General features: G+C 43.8%; 1 protein-coding gene across 4 annotated transcripts in view; it reads right to left on the reverse strand.

Moving 5' to 3' along the window:
- The window catches only part of LOC110521812 (low-density lipoprotein receptor-related protein 8), a 259,084-nt gene that overhangs the window by 29,042 nt on the left and 209,090 nt on the right, over window positions 1-20,952 (reverse strand). For all 4 annotated transcript variants that reach the window (XM_036968637.1, XM_036968635.1, XM_036968636.1 and 1 more), the window contains exons 10-12: window positions 15,482-15,653; window positions 4,293-4,520; window positions 420-538 (exon numbers count right to left, since the gene is read on the reverse strand). In XM_036968637.1, the coding sequence (XP_036824532.1) occupies window positions 420-538; window positions 4,293-4,520; window positions 15,482-15,653 (519 nt within the window). The remainder of the gene's footprint in view (window positions 1-419; window positions 539-4,292; window positions 4,521-15,481; window positions 15,654-20,952) is intronic.

Genomic DNA, 20,952 nt, shown 5'->3' on the forward strand with positions numbered 1-20,952 from the left:
AGTGGTGAGCAGGGAGAGGAGAGGAGTAAAATTGGCACAGGCCCGCTGAGGGATGGAAGGGAGGATGATTGGGGTATTGATGGCAAAGCTTTGGACACTTCTTTCACAGCCTGTTGAATGAACAAACTACACACTGATTGATGACAGAGACACGCTGACTGAGTGACTCACAACTACGTGTCAAATGAGAGAGAGATAGAGAGAGGGGGGGGGGGGCTTCTTTTGTGAACACTTCCTTATTCATCACGATTCTTCATCTTATATCAACTTTTGCTCTTCATCTTTCTTCTATTATCGCTACTCACCTCCCTCTCTCTCTCTCTCTCTCTCTCTCTCCTCGTCTTCACTTCCCTCCCATTTTTCTCTGTATCAGTTCTCCTCATGTAGCGCTCCCTCCCTCCCTGCGGTGCCAGTCTTACCCAGAGTGATGCCGTTGGGCCATTCAATCCTCTCTGACACTAGTACCTGGCGGTCCACTCCGTTCATGCCAGCCTTCTCTATCTTAGCCTGGGTCCCCCAGTCAGACCAGTACATAAACCTATGGGAGGAGAGAGACAGGGGTTAGAGAGCACGATGACAGTGACAAGAATCTCTGATTTGCAGAGAGGGGAAAGCGAGAGACACTTCACATCCCACCTCTATCCCTGAGACAAAGTCAAACTGGGCGCATATTACCCAGGCGGCACCTCTCTCTTCATGTTGTACTTCCACGATAGAAATAGTGATACACAGACCAGAGGGGACAGTTGCGGCCTGTTACGGGGACCGTATTACCACCACACCAGCAGTCACAAGCCACGACCGCAGTCAAATTCTGCATGACCGTTTAAACTCCCGTTAACTAGGCTTCTGCAAAACTGTGCTCTGATGACAGATTAAATTGAGAATAGTGTGATGGGTGACAATGGGATCACTTGTGAATTATGCCCAGCATGTGCAGTCTGAGGCAAGAAACAGAGCATGGCCTTTTTGGGGAGATTTTTTTCATGAAGCCTAGTCCATAGGGCTATATATTTTGATATGGTTTGTATAACAACTAAAGTGGCCAAATAACTTCAAACGTAGCTTATAGGCCTAGGACCCCTGGAACACGGTTGGAGAGCATATTGCCTACAGAGGCTAGTGAAACGTGTTCTTATAAGCCCAAACACTGTGAAATTCGTGAGTGAAAACAGTTCTGACGGGCCACCATTTAAAACAGGATCCCAGCTTTCTCATGCTGCTACATTTATTGCTTAGTTCTTAAAATTAGCCACATTAATCCGCTGTACAACCGGTGGAGCCGACCTGGCAAAGGCAGCGAGTGAGTTCCAAGTTTGGCGAAGCTAATTTCCACCATAAAAATGCACCTTTATAATAAAGCACTCCATGCATCATCGCATTTGCAGACTTAACAGTGCCTTTGGAAAGTATTCAGGCCCTTTGACCTTTTCCACATTTTGATACGATACAGCCTTACTCTAAAATGGATTAAATAAACATTGCCCTTCATCAATCTACATACAATACCACATAATGACAAAGTGAAAACAGGTTTTTAGAAATTCCTTATTTACATAAGTATTCAGACCCTTTGCTATGACACTCGAAATTGAGCTCAGGTGCATCCTGTTTCCATTGACCATCCTTGAGATGTTTCTACAACTTGATTAGAGTTCATCTGTGGTCAATTAAATTGATTGGACATGATTTGGAAAAGCACACACCTGTCTATATAAGGTCCCACAGTTGACAGTGCATGTCAGAGTAAAATCCAAGGATTGAAGTTGAAGGAATTGTTCGTAGAGCTACGAGACAGGATTGTGTCGAGGCACAGATCTGGGGAAGGGTACCAAAACATTTCTGCAGTATTCAAGGTTCCCAAGAACACAATGGCCTCCATAATTCTTAAATGATAGAGCTGGCCTCCCGGCCAAACTGAGCAATCAGGGAAGAAGGGCCTGGAAGGGTCACTCTGACAGAGGTTCCAGAGTTCCTCTGTGGAGATGGGAGAACCTTCCAGAAGGACAAGCATCTCTGCAGCACTCCACCAATCAGGCCTTTAGGGTTGAGTGGCCAGATGGAATCAACTCCTCAGTAAAAGGCACATGACAGCCCGGAATTTGGCAAAAGGCACCTAAAGACTCTCAGACCATTAGAAGCAAGATTTTCTGGTCTGATGAAACCAAGATTGAACTCTTTGGCCTGAATGCCTGGAGGAAAGATGTGGGGATGTTTTCAGTGGTAGGGACTGGGAGACTTGTCAGGATCGAGGGAAAGATGGACAGAGCAAAGTACAGTGATATTCTCTGGAAAGACCTGAAAATAGCTGTGCAGCAACGCTCCTCATCCAACCTGACAGAGCTTGAGAGGATATGAAGAGAAGAATAGGAGAAACTCCCCAAATACAGGTGTGCCAAGCTTGTAGCGTCATACCCAAGAAGACTCAAGGCTGTAATCGCTGCCAAAGGTGCTTCAACAAAGTGCTGAGTAAAGAGTCTGAATACTTATGTAAATGTATTATTAAAGTAGTTTTTTTCTATACATTTGCAAAAAAAATCTAAAAACCCCTTTTAACTTTGTCAACCTCTCCCTGAACGTGATCAAGACAAATGAGATGATTATGGACTACAGGAAAAAGAGGACCGAGCATGCCACCATTCTCATCGACAGGGCTGCAGTGGAGCAGGTTGAGAGCTTCAAGTTCCTTGGTGTCCACATCACCAACAAACTAACATGGTCCAAGCACACCATGACAGTCATGAAGAGGGCACGACAAAACCTATTCCCCCTCAGGAGACTGAAAAGATTTGGCATGGGTCCCCAGATCCTCAAAAGGTTTTACAGCTGCACCATCGAGAGCATCCTGACTGGTTGCATCACTGCCTGGTATGGCAACTGCTCGGCTTCCGACCACAAGGACCTACAGAGGTTAGTGCGAACGGCCCAGTACATCACTGGGGCAAGCTTCCTGCCATCCAGGACATCTATACCAGGCGGTGTCAGAGGTAGGCCCTAAATATTGTCAAAGAATCCAGCCACCCTAGTCATAGACTGTTCTCTCTGTTACCACACGGCAAGCGGTACCGGAGCACCAAGTCTAGGTCCAAGAGGCTTCTAAACAGCTTCTACCCCCATGCCATAAAACTCCTGAACATCTAGTCAAATGGCTACCCAGACTATTTGCATTGCCTAATATTTACATATAGTCCAACATTTGCATCACAACTAAAGTTGCATAAATAATTCTAAACTAAGAGCTCAACATAAAAGAGCTGCATGTGCGCACTCCCTTGGGAAATTGTTTGGGGAAAAAAATCCTTTCTATTTTATTCAGCTGTGTTCAATTGTATTCTTCTTACTATAAAATAATACAAAATAATGCCACAGGTATTATAAGCCAAAGCCAGCAAGATCAGGGCCTAACATAAGGACAACTCAGAAAAGGTTCTTCTGTTCTTTCTGGAATAGGCTGCATTTTCTTCATATCATGTTTCTTTAGACCTGCCTAAAATAAATAATGGATTTATTGTGATGGTGTAGTCTATATTACATGGATTTATTAGACTTTTTAAAATGTAGATGATCCAAAAGTCTGCATCAGTGGCTTTTAGGCGATGTGTCGAAGCCATGAGATGTTTAACGTGTTGACGTTAATTAACGGTAAATTACCCTGAGACAGGCAGTTATTTGCATGACAATCACTGGCTGATAAAGTTTTATGACCTCTACAGCCTTAGGGACAGTTAGCAAACATTCCCTTTTCTCTCTGTAGTAGGGAACCAAACCTGGATTGGGCTCATTTGCATGTGTTACATGCTTGTCTAGCTCAGTAATGTTGTGGAAAGAAGGCCTAAGGGAATAGAGCCGTCAGGCGGAGCCAGGGAGATCGGAGATGAGCTTAAGTGGTGAGAGAGCTGTGACGCTGCAGACTGAGGTGTTAGCTTGCAGCTACTGATGCCTACAGCTACATCTGACAGAAAGTGAGGGAGGGAAATGGAGGGGAGGGGAACGGGAGGAAGGCAGGAAGGGAGAGAGGGAGGGAGGTCACAAACAAGGCGATATGCTGAGAGGAAAGAGCAGATGGCCACCTGTTCCAGTGCTCTGACCAGATGGGCAACACATTATGAAAGAAATATAAAGCCTCATGGACACTCAACCTGTCTTACTTTCTCACCCAATCGGTCTCTCTCACAACTTTCTCCCCGCCTCCCTCATTCCCTCCATCACCCACCTACTCCCAACAATAAATCCAACTCTACCCCACCTTACTTCTCACCCAAGCCCCCTCCCCTCTCCTTCCAACCTCTTACCCTTGTCGGGGGTCCACAGCGATAGCACGTGGTTCACTCAGCTCCGTGGCGATCAGGATCCTCCTCTTCTTGCCGTCTCCAGTGGCGACAGAGATGGTCTTGTCTCCGGAGTCGGTCCAGTAGATGTTCTTGTGAACCCAGTCTACTGCCAAGCCCTCTGGAGAGGTTAGAGCTGTCTCGATCAGAGTCACCTGCTCCGACAAATCACTGGCCTTGTTGATGTATGCACTGGGGAAGATGTATGCACAGAGAAGAAGAGGTTTTCATGACGTTACTATAACACATACTTATAAAGACACATGGATAGTATATTAAGAGATTTAGAAAGAGGGAGAGAACACACACAATTAACTTCTGACCCTTCCAGGTGTCAGGGTCAATATCAAACCACTCTGTAATACAAAAACAATGTATCTGATACATTACATTGAACAAAACCAAAAGTCTGATACAAGAGCTTAACTGGGTAAAAAAGCTAAGGTATCCATCTGATAGGCTGTTGTCAACATGGCAGTTATGTCCCTGATAGGCTGTTGACACCACAAGGAGGGACTCTCCTGGCCAGTAATTCCTCTAATAGGCTGTTGTCACTAGGCTTGGGTGGTATACAAAATACCATTATACACATAAGGGTTTTTCAATACCGTCAAAACTATCTGAATATGTGTAGCTACTTTTGAAAATATTACCTGCAGTCAACTTGTGCAATAAGTTGGGAGATATAGCAGATTGCGTTCTTCATTTCAACTGTCACGTTATTTAAAATGATGAAGTTTATCGTAAATTTGTGCACATTTTCATTGTTTCATAAATTCATTCGGTGAATTGTTTGCATTTGATTGTTAGTATATATCTATTCCCCACTACATATACCACCAGTAGTACATTTGCCGTTAATTCCTATCATTTCTACTCCGTGATGTTTGTTACTTTGGTTACGGTAATTATTTGAATGCATTCAACATTATTATTCCAGTCTTCCAGTTTTCATTGTCTGAGTGGACAAATTGTTTGCAGAGTATGTTCAAATCAAATCAAATGTTATTGGTCACATACACATGGTTAGCAGATGTCAATGCGAGTGTAACGAAATGCTTGTGCTTCTAGTTCCGACAGTGCAGTAATATCTAACGAGTAATCTAACAATTCCCAACAACTACCTAATACACACAAATCTAAAGGGGTGAATGAGAATATGTACATATGGATGAGCGATGGCCAGGTGGCATAGGCAAGGTGCAGTAGATGGTATAAAATACAGTATATACATGTGAACAATTTAAATGTGGCATTATTTAAAGTGGAATTGTTTAAAGTGACTAGTGATCAATTTATTAAAGTGTCCAGTGAATGGGTTGTAGCCGATTAATTAGGGCCGATTTCAAGTTTTCATAACAATCGGTAATCGACGATTATGGCCGATTACATTGCAATCCATGAGGAGACTGCGTGGCAGGCTGACCACCTGTTACGCGAGCGCAGCAAGGAGACAAGGTAAATTGCTAGCTAGCATTAAACTTATCTTATAAAAAACAATCAATCTTAACATAATCACTAGCTAACTACACATGGTTGATGATATTACTAGTTTAACTAGCTTGTCCTGCGTAGCATATAATCAGTGCGATGCTTGTTAACATATCATCGAATCACAGCCTACTTCGCCAAACGGGTGATGATTTAACAAAAGCGCATTCGCGTCAGGGTAGATGCAGCAGTTTGGGCCCCCTGGCTCATTGCGAACTGTGTGAAGACCATTTCTTCCTAACAAAGACCGTAATTCATTTGCCAGAATTTTACATAATTATGACATAACATTGAAGATTGTGCAATGTAACAGCAATATTTAGACTTAGGGTTGCCAACGGTTCCGTATTTCACTGAAAGAATAAACGTTTTGTTTTCGAAATGATAGCTTCTGGATTTGACCATATTAATGACCTAAGGCTAGTATTTCTGTGTGTTATTATATTATAATTAAGTCTATGATTTTATATTTGATAGAGCAGTCTGACTGAGCGGTGGTAGGCAGCAGCAGGCTGCGCCAGTGATCAAAATAAGCAGAAGTAAAAAATAAAATAATTACAGATCGGATCGGTAGAAATGGTAAGATAAATTGGCATTCAACATGAGAAAGGTTGCCGACTCCTCGTGTAGCCGATTACCGGCAACTTCAGGAGAGTAATGGCAGACTGCGAAAGACAGCAGGAGTGGGAGGAGAATAACAGCACTTTCCTGCGTTTGCCAGCAGCTCTTCGCAATGCTTGAAGCACAGCGCTGTTTATGACTTCAAGCCTATCAACTCCCGAGATTAGGCTGGGAATACTGTAGTGCCTATAAGAACATTCAATAGTCAAAGGTATTTGAAATACAAATGGTATAGAGAGAAATAGTCCTATAATTCCTATAATAACTACAACCTAAAACGTATTAACTGGGAATATTGAAGACTCATGTTAAAAGGAACCACCAGCTTTCATATGTTCTCATGTTCTGAGCAAGGAACTTAAACGTTAGCTGTGTTTTTGCATTATTTAAACCAAATTGAACATGTTTCATTATTTATTTGAGACAAAATTTATATGAAGTTAAAATAAAAGTGTAGTTGTCATTATTACAAATATATACAGTGCCTTGCGAAAGTATTCGGCCCCCTTGAACTTTGCGACCTTTTGCCACATTTCAGGCTTCAAACATAAAGATATAAAACTGTATTTTTTTTTGTGAAGAATCAACAACAAGTGGGACACAATCATGAAGTGGAACGACATTTATTGGATATTTCAAACTTTTTTAACAAATCAAAAACTGAAAAATTGGGCGTGCAAAATGATTCAGCCCCCTTAAGTTAATACTTTGTAGTGCCACCTTTTGCTGCGATTACAGCTGTAAGTCGCTTGGGGTATGTCTCTATCAGTTTTGCACATCGAGAGACTGAAATGTTTTCCCATTCCTCCTTGCAAAACAGCTCGAGCTCAGTGAGGTTGGATGGAGAGCATTTGTGAACAGCAGTTTTCAGTTCTTTCCACAGATTCTCGATTGGATTCAGGTCTGACTTGGCCATGACTTTGACTTGGCCATTCTAACACCTGGATATGTTTATTTTTGAACCATTCCATTGTAGATTTTGCTTTATGTTTTGGATCATTGTCTTGTTGGAAGATAAATCTCCGTCCCAGTCTCAGGTCTTTTGCAGACTCCATCAGGTTTTCTTCCAGAATGGTCCTGTATTTGGCTCCATCCATCTTCCCATCAATTTTAACCATCTTCCCTGTCCCTGCTGAAGAAAAGCAGGCCCCAAACCATGATGCTGCCACCACCATGTTTGACAGTGGGGATGGTGTGTTCAGGGTGATGAGCTGTGTTGCTTTTACGCCAAACGTAACGTTTTGCATTGTTGCCAAAAAGTTCAATTTTGGTTTCATCTGACCAGAGCACCTTCTTCCACATGTTTGGTGTGTCTCCCAGGTGGCTTGTGGCAAACTTTAAACAACACTTTTTATGGATATCTTTAAGAAATGGCTTTCTTCTTGCCACTCTTCCATAAAGGCCAGATTTGTGCAATATACGACTGATTGTTGTCCTATGGACAGAGTCTCCCACCTCAGCTGTAGAGCTCTGCAGTTCATCCAGAGTGATCATGGGCCTCTTGGCTGCATCTCTGATCAGTCTTCTCCTTGTATGAGCTGAAAGTTTAGAGGGACGGCCAGGTCTTGGTAGATTTGCAGTGGTCTGATACTCCTTCCATTTCAATTTTATTGCTTGCACAGTGCTCCTTGGGACGTTTAAAGCTTGGGAAATCTTTTTGTATCCAAATCCGGCTTTAAACTTCTTCACAACAGTATCTCGGACCTGCCTGGTGTGTTCCTTGTTCTTCATGATGCTCTCTGCGCTTTTAACGGACCTCTGAGACTATCACAGTGCAGGTGCATTTATACGGAGACTTGATTACACACAGGTGGATTGTATTTATCATCATTAGTCATTTAGGTCAACATTGGATCATTCAGAGATCCTCACTGAACTTCTGGAGAGAGTTTGCTGCACTGAAAGTAAAGGGGCTGAATAATTTTGCACGCCCAATTTTTCAGTTTTTGATTTGTCGAATACTTTCGCAAGGCACTGTATGTATAAAAATCGTCGGATTAACCGGTATCTGCTTTTTTTGGTCCTCTAATAATCGGTTTCGGAAGTCGAAACATCATAATCGGTCGACCTCTTGTCTCAAAACAGTATGTACATGTGATTTGAGTAATGTAAGATAGGAAGACATTATTAGGGTGTCAATGCGTTAAGGACCGTACACGCATAGAAGTAGGCCCATAGGCTACCTGAAACATCTTTCCAGCTCTCTCCCTTTTGATAACCACTCAGCGTGAAAGTGAAAAATGTCATGCTCTGATCCAGTGGAAGCATCGTAAAATAGGCCTACCTGATTACTTCTTATCAGTGCATGGACTGAAATAGGTTCCCGAAACTCATTTTGGGTGCTGGTATTATTTTTCATTGAGGGCCCAGAATATTTCATACAATGTTGCAAGTTCACTAGCCAAGCTTGATCAATTTAATATGATATAATGTTTCAAGTTAATTGCAAACAGGCCATGTGTAGCCAATGTGATTTATAGGATATTTATTTGAATCAGGATATTTTCTACCTGCAGGCTGCTATTTGTTGGCTTTATTTGTTGGTTTCTATATGTTGGCTTATTGTAGGCTATTTTTGATAGGTGGCAATGGCAATAGAAATTCCTTTTTAGATTTGTATAATTTTCATTTAGACTTGGATAGAATTTTGATTAACCACATGACAATGATTTTGAGATATGAAGACGTTATTATAACTGTTTCACCTTAAATGTGCATATGAAAATGATAAGATAAATTGGCATTCAACATGAGAAAGGTAGCCGACTCCTCGTGTAGCCGATTACCGGCAACTTCAGGAGAGTAATGGCAGACTGCGAAAGACAGCAGGAGTGGGAGGAGAATAGTTACATATTTAAAAACATTTTTAAAAATGTAATTATTTTATTTTTTACTTCTGCTTATTTTGATCACTGGCGCCCTCGTGAAGCATTTGACTTAATTCATCAAACCGTAAGCTTAAAGCATCAGACAACCTCAATGCATATAGTTGTTATTCAAACACATAGGGTTTGTTCACTGGCGGACTGGCCGTCGGGGGCAACGGGACATTTCCCGGTAGCCTGAGGGTCGTTTTGGCCTGCCGTGAATCGTCAACAGAGAATCTACACATCAGGCGCAACTCTCACTCTCTCGCTGCAGTGTCCCCCGCGCCTGCAATGACATCAGGTCGCACATAGCAACCTACCTGCTTCTCTACCAATAACATTTTAGACAAGTCGCACGGCGAAATGGACGGTCAGAAAAGGAAAGGTGGAACAGAGAGGTAAAGAATAAAAAGGAGAAAGGCCCTTGCCCCACACACAGAGAGAGAGAGAGAGAGAGAGAGAGAGAGAGAGAGAGAGAGAGAGAGAGAAAGAGAGAGAGAGGGAGAGCGAGAGAGAGGTCAGAGAGAGAGAGAGAGAGAGAGAGAGGTCAGAGAGAGAGAGAGATAGAGAGAGGTCAGAGAGAGAGAGAGGGAGAGGTTCAGAGCCCAGTACATGGAAAATAGAAAGGGACAGCAAAAGCACTGAAAATCCATTTGATTATTTTGCCCGTCCTCAATCCAATGATTTTGACTTATTTTATCTGTACCTCCCAAAACAAACCCCTCAAAGAGTCATTCCCAATGTATTCCGCTCCAAAGACGGCACAAACAGAAAATGGCTGACATACAATGAAGTAACTCACTCCTTGCTCTGCTCAGTATGTCTTGCATTCGCAAAACCTTCAGCCAGTGATAGTGCATTTGTCAAAGGAGGCATGCAGGCCGGGAAACATGCCCATCAGAGAGTACAGGAACACGAGAGAAGCAAGACCCATAGAGAAAGCGCAGAAGCCTTTTTCCTCAGAGCCAGCAAAGCAGACATCCGCACCCTTCTGAGTGATAGGCAAATGTCAGTCCAGTGAGACCAGGTCAGAAAGAGGAGGCGATCGATTGATGTATTTAAAGTTATTGGTAAATGTGGGCTTAGCTACAGAGGACACAGACACAAAGCTGCATATAACTTTGAATACACGGCCGTCAATCATGGCAAGTTTCTTGAGCTTATATTGTTGCTCAGCAAATATGATGTCTGCCTACAAGAGCATGTTAGTGATTGCATTGAGAAGAGCAAGAAGCAGATGGGGAGTAAAGGACGAGGGTACTTGGTAACCATGACGTCCAAAACAGCAAATAAAGTAATTGAAGTCATCAGAATGTTGATCCAGCGGACAGTTGCTTTTGAAGTGAGAAAAGCAGGGATCTTCTCAATACAAACGGACACAACACAGGATTTAACACCCAAAGACCGGTGTGCAGTAGTTCTGCGATACGTTCACTGACGTTGTTCACGAGAGACTCATTGCTGTCATTGACTGTGAGTCATCGACTGGAAAGCACTTTGTGGACCTTGTGAAACAGACCCTTGAGAAGATGGACAGAGATATCAAACAGTGTGTTGGTAATGCAACAGACGGGAGCAGCTAATATGCAGGGACAATTACAGGGGCTTCTCTGCATTGGTCACATGAGAGTCTCCTAACCGAGTACACCTATGGTGTTACTCACATGTCCTCAACCTTGTGCTAACTGACACCACTGGGGTTGTTGTGGCAAGTGAATCCCTTTTCTCACTTCTGAATGACATTGCATTGTTCATTCGAGATTCCTACAAGCGCATGAAGCTGTGGGGGGAAACCAATGAAGACAGGAGACACAGACGGCTTGATGTAATTGGTGAAACACCCTGGTGGGCCAAAGACGAGGCCTTGAGGAAAGTATTTGGAAGCTTTGCAAAGCCTAACCGTGCACTTTACATGGATGTGGTCATCACTATGGAAAGAATTGAAAAGGATGTGACCATAAAACTTGGCATGCGAAGCAAGGCCCAAGGGTACAAGGATGCTCTCCTAAAGTATGAAACCATACTCACAGCTGGGGTTTTTCTCAGCATTTTTGAGCAGACATCCCCTTTCTCTAAATACTTGCAAACAAGTGGCATGGATATCGTAACAGCACTTGGTGACGGGAACGGAGGATAACCTGAGAAAGTGTGCCCGAGACTTTGACAGTGTGAAGAGGGCAGCAGACAACTTTGTTGAGTGGGCCAATGGCATTCTGGAGGAGCTGCAGGACTGTGACCCCGAAGCTCAGACTGCTCTCGCAGAGAAGAGAACAACAAAAAGAGAAGAGAAAACCAGATGAGTTGGCAGAAGACGAGCCCATTGCTAATGCAGACATGGATTACAAAATCAAGATCCACAATGTGGTATTGGACACTGTTGTTGAAAGTATTCACCTCCGTTATGCAGTAGATGCAGTACTGTGTGCAGATGTCTCCTGCATGAATCCGAAGCATTTCCCTGAGATCAGAGAAAAGGGCCTCCCAAAGACAGCCATGAAGGAGCTCAGCAAATGCTTACTGGAATGTGATGAACTAATCACACTGTTGAGGCATTGCAGGCTGAACTGATCAGCCTTGCACAACGGTGGGAATGACTGAAACAGTCAACATTGGAGAAGTACAACACCAGGGCCCCCGCCACCAGTGATGAACCAGGGAAAGGCTTTGATGATCCTGATGAAAGTGTGCGAGTTGGTGAGCAGAAGTTGTTCCACATGTAAAAACTGCCCGATATGCTGCTATCTTCTCCCGTCTCAGTACAACCTCCTCACCCTATCCATCTCTCAGGTGTCTTGTGAGAGGACCTTCTCCACCCGGAAATGTGTGAGAAACCACCTAAGAACCTCCCTCACTCAAGTGAACCTTGAAGCGTTCCTTTCGATGTCAACAGAGAAGGAGATTCTTATGGAACTTGACAAAGATGACATCATTGACAAGATGGCAGAGAGCAGTGAGTTACTGCGTCGCCTACTGGTTCACTAGTGGTAATTACTTCCTGGTTCCTCTGAAGTAGCTACGCTATGACTCTTCCTTAACTAACAGGCTGACAAGGGTGAAAGAACATTTGCTGTGAGTTAAAGCTTTTGTACAGAGGCATGTTTTTTTGGACATTTGTATTATACTTACAGTTATGTAGCCAATGTTCAATTTCATTGACTCAGTGTATAGATGTGTTTATTTTTGTGCTGTTTGCTTTAATGGAAACCAGTGAGTGAACATTGTAATCTACATTTTATTTGTAGAGGAGTGCTTTTTCAACTTTTGTATTATACTTACTTACATTGTTGAAGCTTATGTTCAAGTTCAGTGAATGTGTGGCGTTTTTTTGATACTTTTGACATGCTTGATGCTTGAATATAAAGATAATAATTTGAACATTTGAGCTAACTCTGTATATCTCAGTCTCTTTTTAAAAAGTGTAGGCTAATTGTTTTGTGTCTAGCCTTGTACATTTGTATGTGCTATGATTGGTGTATTCCTAGTGACTTTCAAATTTTTGACCAACCGATTGGTCGAAACAACAGACCACTTTCTATTTTTTGGGGGTCAGGGACAGCCCTACCCTGTGCACAAAGCGGAGTCCATACAGAAATGGTTTGTCGAGATCGGTGTGGAAGAACTAGACTGGCCTGCAATGAGCCCTGACCTCAACTCCATCGAACACCTTTGGGATGAATTGGAAAGACGACAGCGAGCCAGGCCTAATCGCACAACATCAGTGCCCGACCTCACTAATGCTCTTGTGGCTGAATGTTCCAACAACTAGTGGAAAGCCTTCCCAGAAGAGTGGAGGTTGTTATAGCAGCAAAGGGGGGACCAACTCCATTCCAACTCCATATTAATGAGCATGATTTAGGAATGAGATGTTTGACGAGCAGATGTCCACATACTGTTGGTCATGTAGTGTACCTCTGATAGGCTGTTGTCACTATGAGGGGGGACTATCCTGGCCAGTAAAACCTCTGATAGGCTCTTGTCACTGTGGGGGAGGGACTGTACTGGCCAGTAATACCCAGACAGGGACACTTTAACCTGACACACCTTTAACAACTTCTGCCCTCCTCCTGCAGATGTAGGATCTCAATTTGAGCAAGTTTGCTACAGCAGGAAAAAATCCTGCAGCAACAGGAAATGTGAATAGCTAAATCTGGATTATAAATAAGGGACATTTTTGTTGGGGTTGATACATTTTGTTGTAAGGGGGAAACAAACATTCTAAGTGGAAATTACAAACTTCAGAAGCCATTTTAAAACTCAAATACACTATAAGTTTGACATTTCCTGCATTGCAGGAACGCTCTCATGCAAATTGATGATCAAATTAAGATCCAACATCAGTACTTCCTACAGAAAACAGCTGTTCGGATGGGCCTGTCTCCTTTGATCAGTAGACAAAAACAGCCAGCCACTCTTCTTGTCTGACTTGTCTGAGTAACAGCAATGAGACGAGCTGAGAGGAGACAGAGCAGCTTCACTGCGGAACATTACACCTCCACTACCTGGCTAGGCCTGTAGGAGCGATTTGGTATTACCGGGACGCAATGTCACAATTTACACCCTAACACAACAAGGGAGTAAAAGCTGGGAGAGTGGAACCCGAGGAGGACGGTGTTGAATAAGAAAACAGAAGAGCGGTGTAAGACTTAGGAGCAGGATGAGATATAGACTGATGAGATACACATGGGGAAGAACACCAGAGAGAGAGAGAGAGAGAGAGAGAGAGAGAGAGAGAGACGGATGGGGACAGACAGAGGAGGTAGATTGTCTCGTTAATTAGCTGTGCTATTGTTTATTTATTTATTGTTGATCTCAGATGTAATAGTCCCAGCAGGGCTGCATCGACTGCATAGACCGCCACCACGCTAATCACTATTAATTAGAGATAGAATAATGAGGGAGGACGATAACACTGGCTCACCACAGACACACCTCAGCACTCCGCCCCAAAGAACCAATCTCGCGTAATAAGTTACGACTGGTACACAACAGGGGAACTTATAATATCCGTAGCTTCCCAGTGGGTATCGAGCTGCGTGGGCGGTGGCTAACATTAGCACGGCAGGGATTGGTACACAACACTGCAATTTCAGACCAGAGTGCGGAAAAGTGTATAGGAATGATACTTGTACAATAATACTACAGCATGTGCACTTGATGTGGCACTCCAGAAGGAGGTGTATAGGTTCTTTGCACTGGTATGTGCTAATGTGCTACTTCTGAAGTGGATTACATAAAGGCTACGTATAAATTCCAAATGAGTGTATTTGTGTCCTCTCTCCTTCTCAGGCCCTGGGGTGTGTGTGGGTGCGTGAGTGTGTGTGATGAGTAATGGGGTGATTATTCAGGCTGAGGAATTAGAGGCAGCATATGGTCCAACTGAGATGATTTAGTGCCCCTCCCTCCTTCCCACTACCTGGCAGGCTTAGAGTTACACCAACAGATACAGGCAGGGATGGTGGCAAGCTTGTCACACACACACACGCACACACACACACACACACACACACACACACGCCCACACACACACACGCCCACGCACACACACACACACACACACACACACACACACACACACACACACGTGTGTGTTTCTGGCTATATGTGTGAAGGACAAACAGCCCATCCTGCACTATCCGTCTCTCCATTCCAGGTGTACTTCAGGCATCAGCGTCGTCAACAAAGAGATTTGAGGAGCGATGGATGGGAAAGAAGCAAGTGCGGAGGAAGAGCCGGACGGTTTCTTCCACCTCACTCTGAATGTTCTGGCAATCAGCACATTGTTTACTCTGACAGAAATAGAAGCTAGTATGCGTACTGCATGCTCGTACGTATGTCCAGTAGTTTTCTTTTGCACACTAATGAGGCACTCTCAATGCAAATAGGCCTGGATGGTAGAGCTGTGACTCATGAGCCCGCACACTATCTGTACACGTAGGGAGTAGTGGTGTGGTGCAGCCTTCAGTAGCCATCCGAGTACACACTCAGTCAGTCAAGAGAGGAGAGAGAGGAGAGAGTAGAAAGACGAGCAAGGCCACTCTGTAATGTCAGGCCGATAAGCGCCCTCTCATTTGATTCACACAGACAGCAGATGGATAAAAGCTTTGAGTGAGTGTACTTAATATTGGATTGTGCACTGTGTGTGTGTGTGTATGTGTGTGTGTGTGTATGCTTTACCTGTAGATCTTGCGGTGGTAGAGGTCACACCAGTACATCTTGTTGGTGGTGACATCCACATCCAGGGCTACAGCGTTCTTCAGCGTGGGGACCACCTGGGTGTAGTCTTTCTTCACTAGGTCAATACGACGGATCTCGTGACGGTTGGTGAACATCAGGTACGGGCTCTTCCCTGGGAGACAACAGAGAGACCCAGCATGAGAACATTCCAATTGATGAAAACATTGACCGAACCGAGGCAAGCATTACCACGACGGAGAAGAAGAAGCGCGCCACCGAGACGGAACGTAGACGGAAAACAACCATGAGAACGTCACTGCGACGAGAACATCGGTAGAGAGGGTTAAGTCCCCAGTCGAGTCACACCAAAGACTCTGAAAATGGGACCTGAAGACTCTCTGCTTGCCTTGGTCCTCAGCATTAAGGCATGGATTGAGGGTTGGGCCCTGCGGCCGACCAGTATCCTGTCTAGGGGGTGCACTTGGACGTCAATTTGCCTCACGCTACGGAAACAGGTGATAGGATGTGTGCCGTTCTGGCTCTGTGTGCCGTTCTGGCCGTTCTGGCAAAGGCCAAAATTCGAATGATATGAAACAGGTTAAACAGGTAGCAAGGTAGAGAAGACCGCGGTTCGTTGTCACACTTTTTACCTGTGTGTATTTCTCAGCACCAGTATATCTTACAAGAGATGATTGCCTTATATTTTTGGGGAAACTGATTTGCAGGAACAAATTACCATGTGTCGTTAACCGAATCCAGGACAAGCTTTTTCTGAAAATGAGCAGCTGATTATTTGGTTTGAACCTAAACGTAGAATGTACACTCGCACCAAAGAGAACGACACCCCTGAACCATACTGCCTGAACCTAACAAGAAGCCAAAGTTCAGTTTGTTCGCCATGCCTGGAGGAGAAGGAAAAATGGGAAAATGGCATTCGCACATATTCGAGAAAACAGTCGCTTTCAAACTAGGGGTTCCGTGGCTAATTGAGGTAAGGCAGCACTTCTGTTCATAGATTATGCATGTATGAACGACACATTGACACATCCAGCCCAAACTTACTTAGGCGCCAAAGTTCCGCCGCATGTCTTTAAGATGATAGTTACCGTATGGCTTGACCTAGGAACTCAGAATATAGGTCTCCGTTTTCCCCTTTTCAACAAACATAATTGTTCACGGATACTGCCATAACTGTCTCTTTAACACCCTCTCTTCCTTCCTGTCTCTGTCTATCTCAGGACATAAAGAGAGAATGTGGTCCATGAATCACCAGACAGTGGCATGCTATTCTATTCCTGATACTGCAGATCCTCAAAACCGTGTATTTTCCTGGGGTGGTGTGTGTGTGTGCTCCTGTTTGTACGTCTTCTACCCACGGCATATTTCTCAGCAAAGTGAACGAGCATGACTAATGTTTTCGAATAATTCCCACATGGACACACGGAGCCCGGGTTATTTTCCTGGGGTGGTGTGTGTGTGCTCCTGTTTGAATGTCTTCTACCCACGGCATACTTCTACCCAAAGCAGAGGGAAAGAGCATGACTCATGTTTTTGAATAATTCCCACACGGAAAGAGGCCAGCCTTACCTTTGATTTGACCTCCAATACAACGGCACGCACGCCCTGAATCACGATGCACGCACAAACACACACAGTAACAGTAAACACACACACACACACACACATCGTCGATATATGCCTTCCTTGGCACTCAACCCCAAAATTAAAAATGATTGCCCAGCACTGGGCGCAAACCTCTGGGCTCAGACCACAGCGCTACTGCAGTTCACAATGCAAGCCGTGAGAATACTGATGATACCTGATGGTAATAGCACGTAATTTTTTGTTATTTGGTTTTAAACTTTCCCCAAAACGTTGAGTTGCTTCTATTTTATCCCTGTAACCACGCAGAATTAACTCTGTAACCACACGGAATCAATGCATCAAAAAATAGATCCATCCGTAATATGTCGACATTTGGGACGGCCCCAGGTGGTGAGAGTAGGCAACAACATATATGCCACGCTGACCCTCAACACGGGGGCCCCTTAGCGGTGTGTGCTTAGTCCCTTCCCGTACTCCCTGTTCACCCACGACCGCTTGTCCGCACACGACTCCAACACCATCATTACAGTGGTTCTTCTTTTAAAAGTTGCGTCGTACTGCAGCACATCTTGCGGGCTGCCGCAGAATTCTATGGCACGTTATTTAAGCGTCAGCCATTGTTGCCATTAATGCTAGTAAGTGCTAGTTTGGCCACCAGAGGGTATCTTTTTTAATATTGACTGTACTAGAGAATTTTAGTCTATGGGACTGATTTGAAGAAATGTAGCTTAATTAATTTGATTAATACTATGGTGTTTCTATTCCAAGAAAAACGAAAAACAAAACCCTCAGGAAAATATGGCGCTGTACAACGTGACCGAGTACTTTTTCCACCACTGTACTTAAGTACATTTAAAATCTGAGTAGTATTTCACTGGGTTACTTTCAATTTTACTTGAGTCATTTTATAATAATGTATCTTCACTTTTATGTATGTATGACAATTGAATACTTTTTCCACCTCTGCCGGTCGGGGGTAGGCTACTGTACTAAGAGCAAAATAATCATAATATTTCCACACCCTAATTGTAGGCTAACCAATACCCAAACGGAGATTCAGTGAAATAAAAGTCTCAGAGCAGCGCGAAATGGTGCTGAAATAGTTGCCCACATGTCATTCAGTGATATTTATTCCCATAGTAAATCATTATGGATCCATAACGAAATAAAAAAGTATCAAAATACTAAAATACTACTTAAACAGGACTCTTAAAGAACTTAATTTAAATGTTAATTACATGTTTTGATCACAGAAACAATGATAAAATATGGGAAATAAATAAATAATGAAATGTTAATTATATAAAGCAGCCCTCATCTGCCAGAGGGTAGCCACAATCGGCCCGAGACCCAAGTAATACATTTAGGCCAGATAACTCACACCGGAATCGGCCCGAGCATCATCAAGAGATATGTCGGACCCTATGTCAGAGAGGTGTTTTTGGTACCACATCGTGTCTATTGTCCTGCTAAAAGCCCAGGCCTCCAGGGCCGACAGAGAAGTTCCTTACTTTACCCCCCTTTCCTCTTGCATTTCCTTCCATTTATTCCCATAGTAATTCCTTATGGCTTGCATTGCAAATGGGGGAATAAACTGGGTCAAGACACCAGCACAGGAAGTAGACCTTTATGTAGTAAAATAAAGGTTAAATAAAAACATAAGACCTACAACAATTTTAACAGCACATTATTCAACAATATATCTAAATATCTATATTTTTATCTCTACATGTAGGTCTCCTGATTTAAACCTGATCGAACTTGTTTCAACTAAAATGTAGTTGAAATAATTGCCTGGCATGAATTGTGACTCCATCTCGTTCCTCGCTCTCTTCAACTCCGCCAATGTCGCCTGACTCTATGCCAAGGACGTGACTCTCCTTCAATAATTACATTTAGAGGAATGGAGGATTCTAAATGAATATCGAAGACGCATTTTTTCGTTAGGGCAAATCTGACCTGTGAGAATATCTAAGGGGCTTTTATATCATTATAATGCAAGGTTAATAATAATAATAATCGCTTTGTTAAAAAAATAACGATATTTTGGAGATGATTTTGTTTCAAATAACCAAAAGTGAAGGGAAAAAGTGACATGTACATATCTTCCACTGCACATCGATCCGGTACTGGTACCCCTTGTATATAGCCGAGCTATCGTTAATCATTGTGTATCTATTAGTACTTTTATCATTGCGTGTTTCACTTTCTATTATTTCCCTCTTCTCTTTCTCTCAGCATTATTGGGAAGAGCCCATAAGTAAGCTTTCCATTGTTTATCCACAACTGACATTTACGAGTAAAAGGATTTAATACAATTTTGATTTGAGATGAGGGTCATAGAGACACTGTTCTCAACATGTAGCCCAGTAAGCCCACACCCTTCAAGAGCGGTTCTCTCTCCAACCTCCTCAGAGAATCCCCATCTCAAGTATCTGTTATCTGTGTCTAGATGGTGGGAGGGCGAGAGAGAGAGAGAGGATGAGTGAGAGAGAGAAAGATGATAGAGAGAGACAGTGTGAGAAAGAGAGAGAGAGAGAGCAAGAGTTAATTGGAGAGAGAGCGAGAAGTAAGGAAGGGAGAAAGAGAGTGAGAAAGAGAGGCAGATATATAGTGAGAGAGAGAGAGGGATAAAAAAAGACAGGCAGTCAGGTGTTAACTGGCCCATGGTCTGGGTGAATGTGTTTTAAAATGGCCCTGAACTGACAGTGATGGACAGGAATGAGCTGAGAGTGATGGATGGAGCCTCATCTCTCCCTCCCTCCCGTCTCCCTCGCACTCTTTTCCACCGTCTCCCCTCATCCCTCCTCATCCCGGAGACAATCAAGACAAAAGTCGGGGCACTTGTTCCATCAGGCCAGGGCGCTCTGAGTTGGCTGCATGTATTGAACCAGGACAGACACACATACGTACATACACAAGCATACAGAAACACACGCACGCAAACACACAACCCCGCCACGCCTGGATGGGTTTTTCAGTCCCAGGCCCCCACAGGCCACAGCGCGGGGAGCAAATATTTTCATCTTCACTGCGAGTTAGGATTCAATCATCTTCCCTGTCTGCTGGATTTGTACCCATCAATTTCAGCTGCTCTCCCACTAGGGAGGAGGGAGAGCGAGAGAGAGAGAAAGCGAGAGAGAGACAGAAGACAGACAGACAGAGAATGAGTGGCAGCATGCATAGGGAGGGAGAGACAAAGAGAGACGTAAACAGATAGTGAGTGATTGGTAAAGAAAAGACGTTGACAGACAGAGAGAGGGAAATCAAGAAAGAGAGCGGGAGAGATAATGAAAGAGAGAGGTGTCCTGCTGCCTCTGTCAACATAGCCCCCAGCCCCCTCATTCCCATCCCTGTTGTCACAGTGATAGATAAATCCTCCATAAAACTCCTGCTTCAACATCAGCATGCTCCCAGGGCCCGGACCGGTGATGTCATCAAAGAGAGCCATCCTGCGGGGTAGCTGCTCTCTGATCCCTGAGCTACTACAGAGTCAGCCCCTCCGTGTGCGTGTGTTTGTGTGCGTGTGATGACAGGACAGTCCACATGCATTTTAATCTGCCATAACTCAGCCCTGCCCTGCAGCCAATTAAGATAAGCTTTGAAAATGATAAGGCTGGGCAGATATGAAGCCGGGTCTGGGGAATCGATTTGACATACAACACAGTTAGTTACTGTTATTGAAAAAACCTTAGTTAACACAGAGGGTGACGGAACGGGAGGGGAAGGATGAAAATATGACTATTCTGAGTTGTTGGTTGATGTTTAGTGACAGGAGGTCTAAGTGGGTGTATATATTCTCTCTTGGATCGTTAGATTAACGCAGATTGGAGAATAAAGACGTCCGCCTAGGCCAGAGTAGCTTA

Source organism: Oncorhynchus mykiss, chromosome 30, assembly GCF_013265735.2.
Source record: "Oncorhynchus mykiss isolate Arlee chromosome 30, USDA_OmykA_1.1, whole genome shotgun sequence".
Taxonomy (NCBI): Eukaryota; Metazoa; Chordata; class Actinopteri; order Salmoniformes; family Salmonidae; genus Oncorhynchus; species Oncorhynchus mykiss.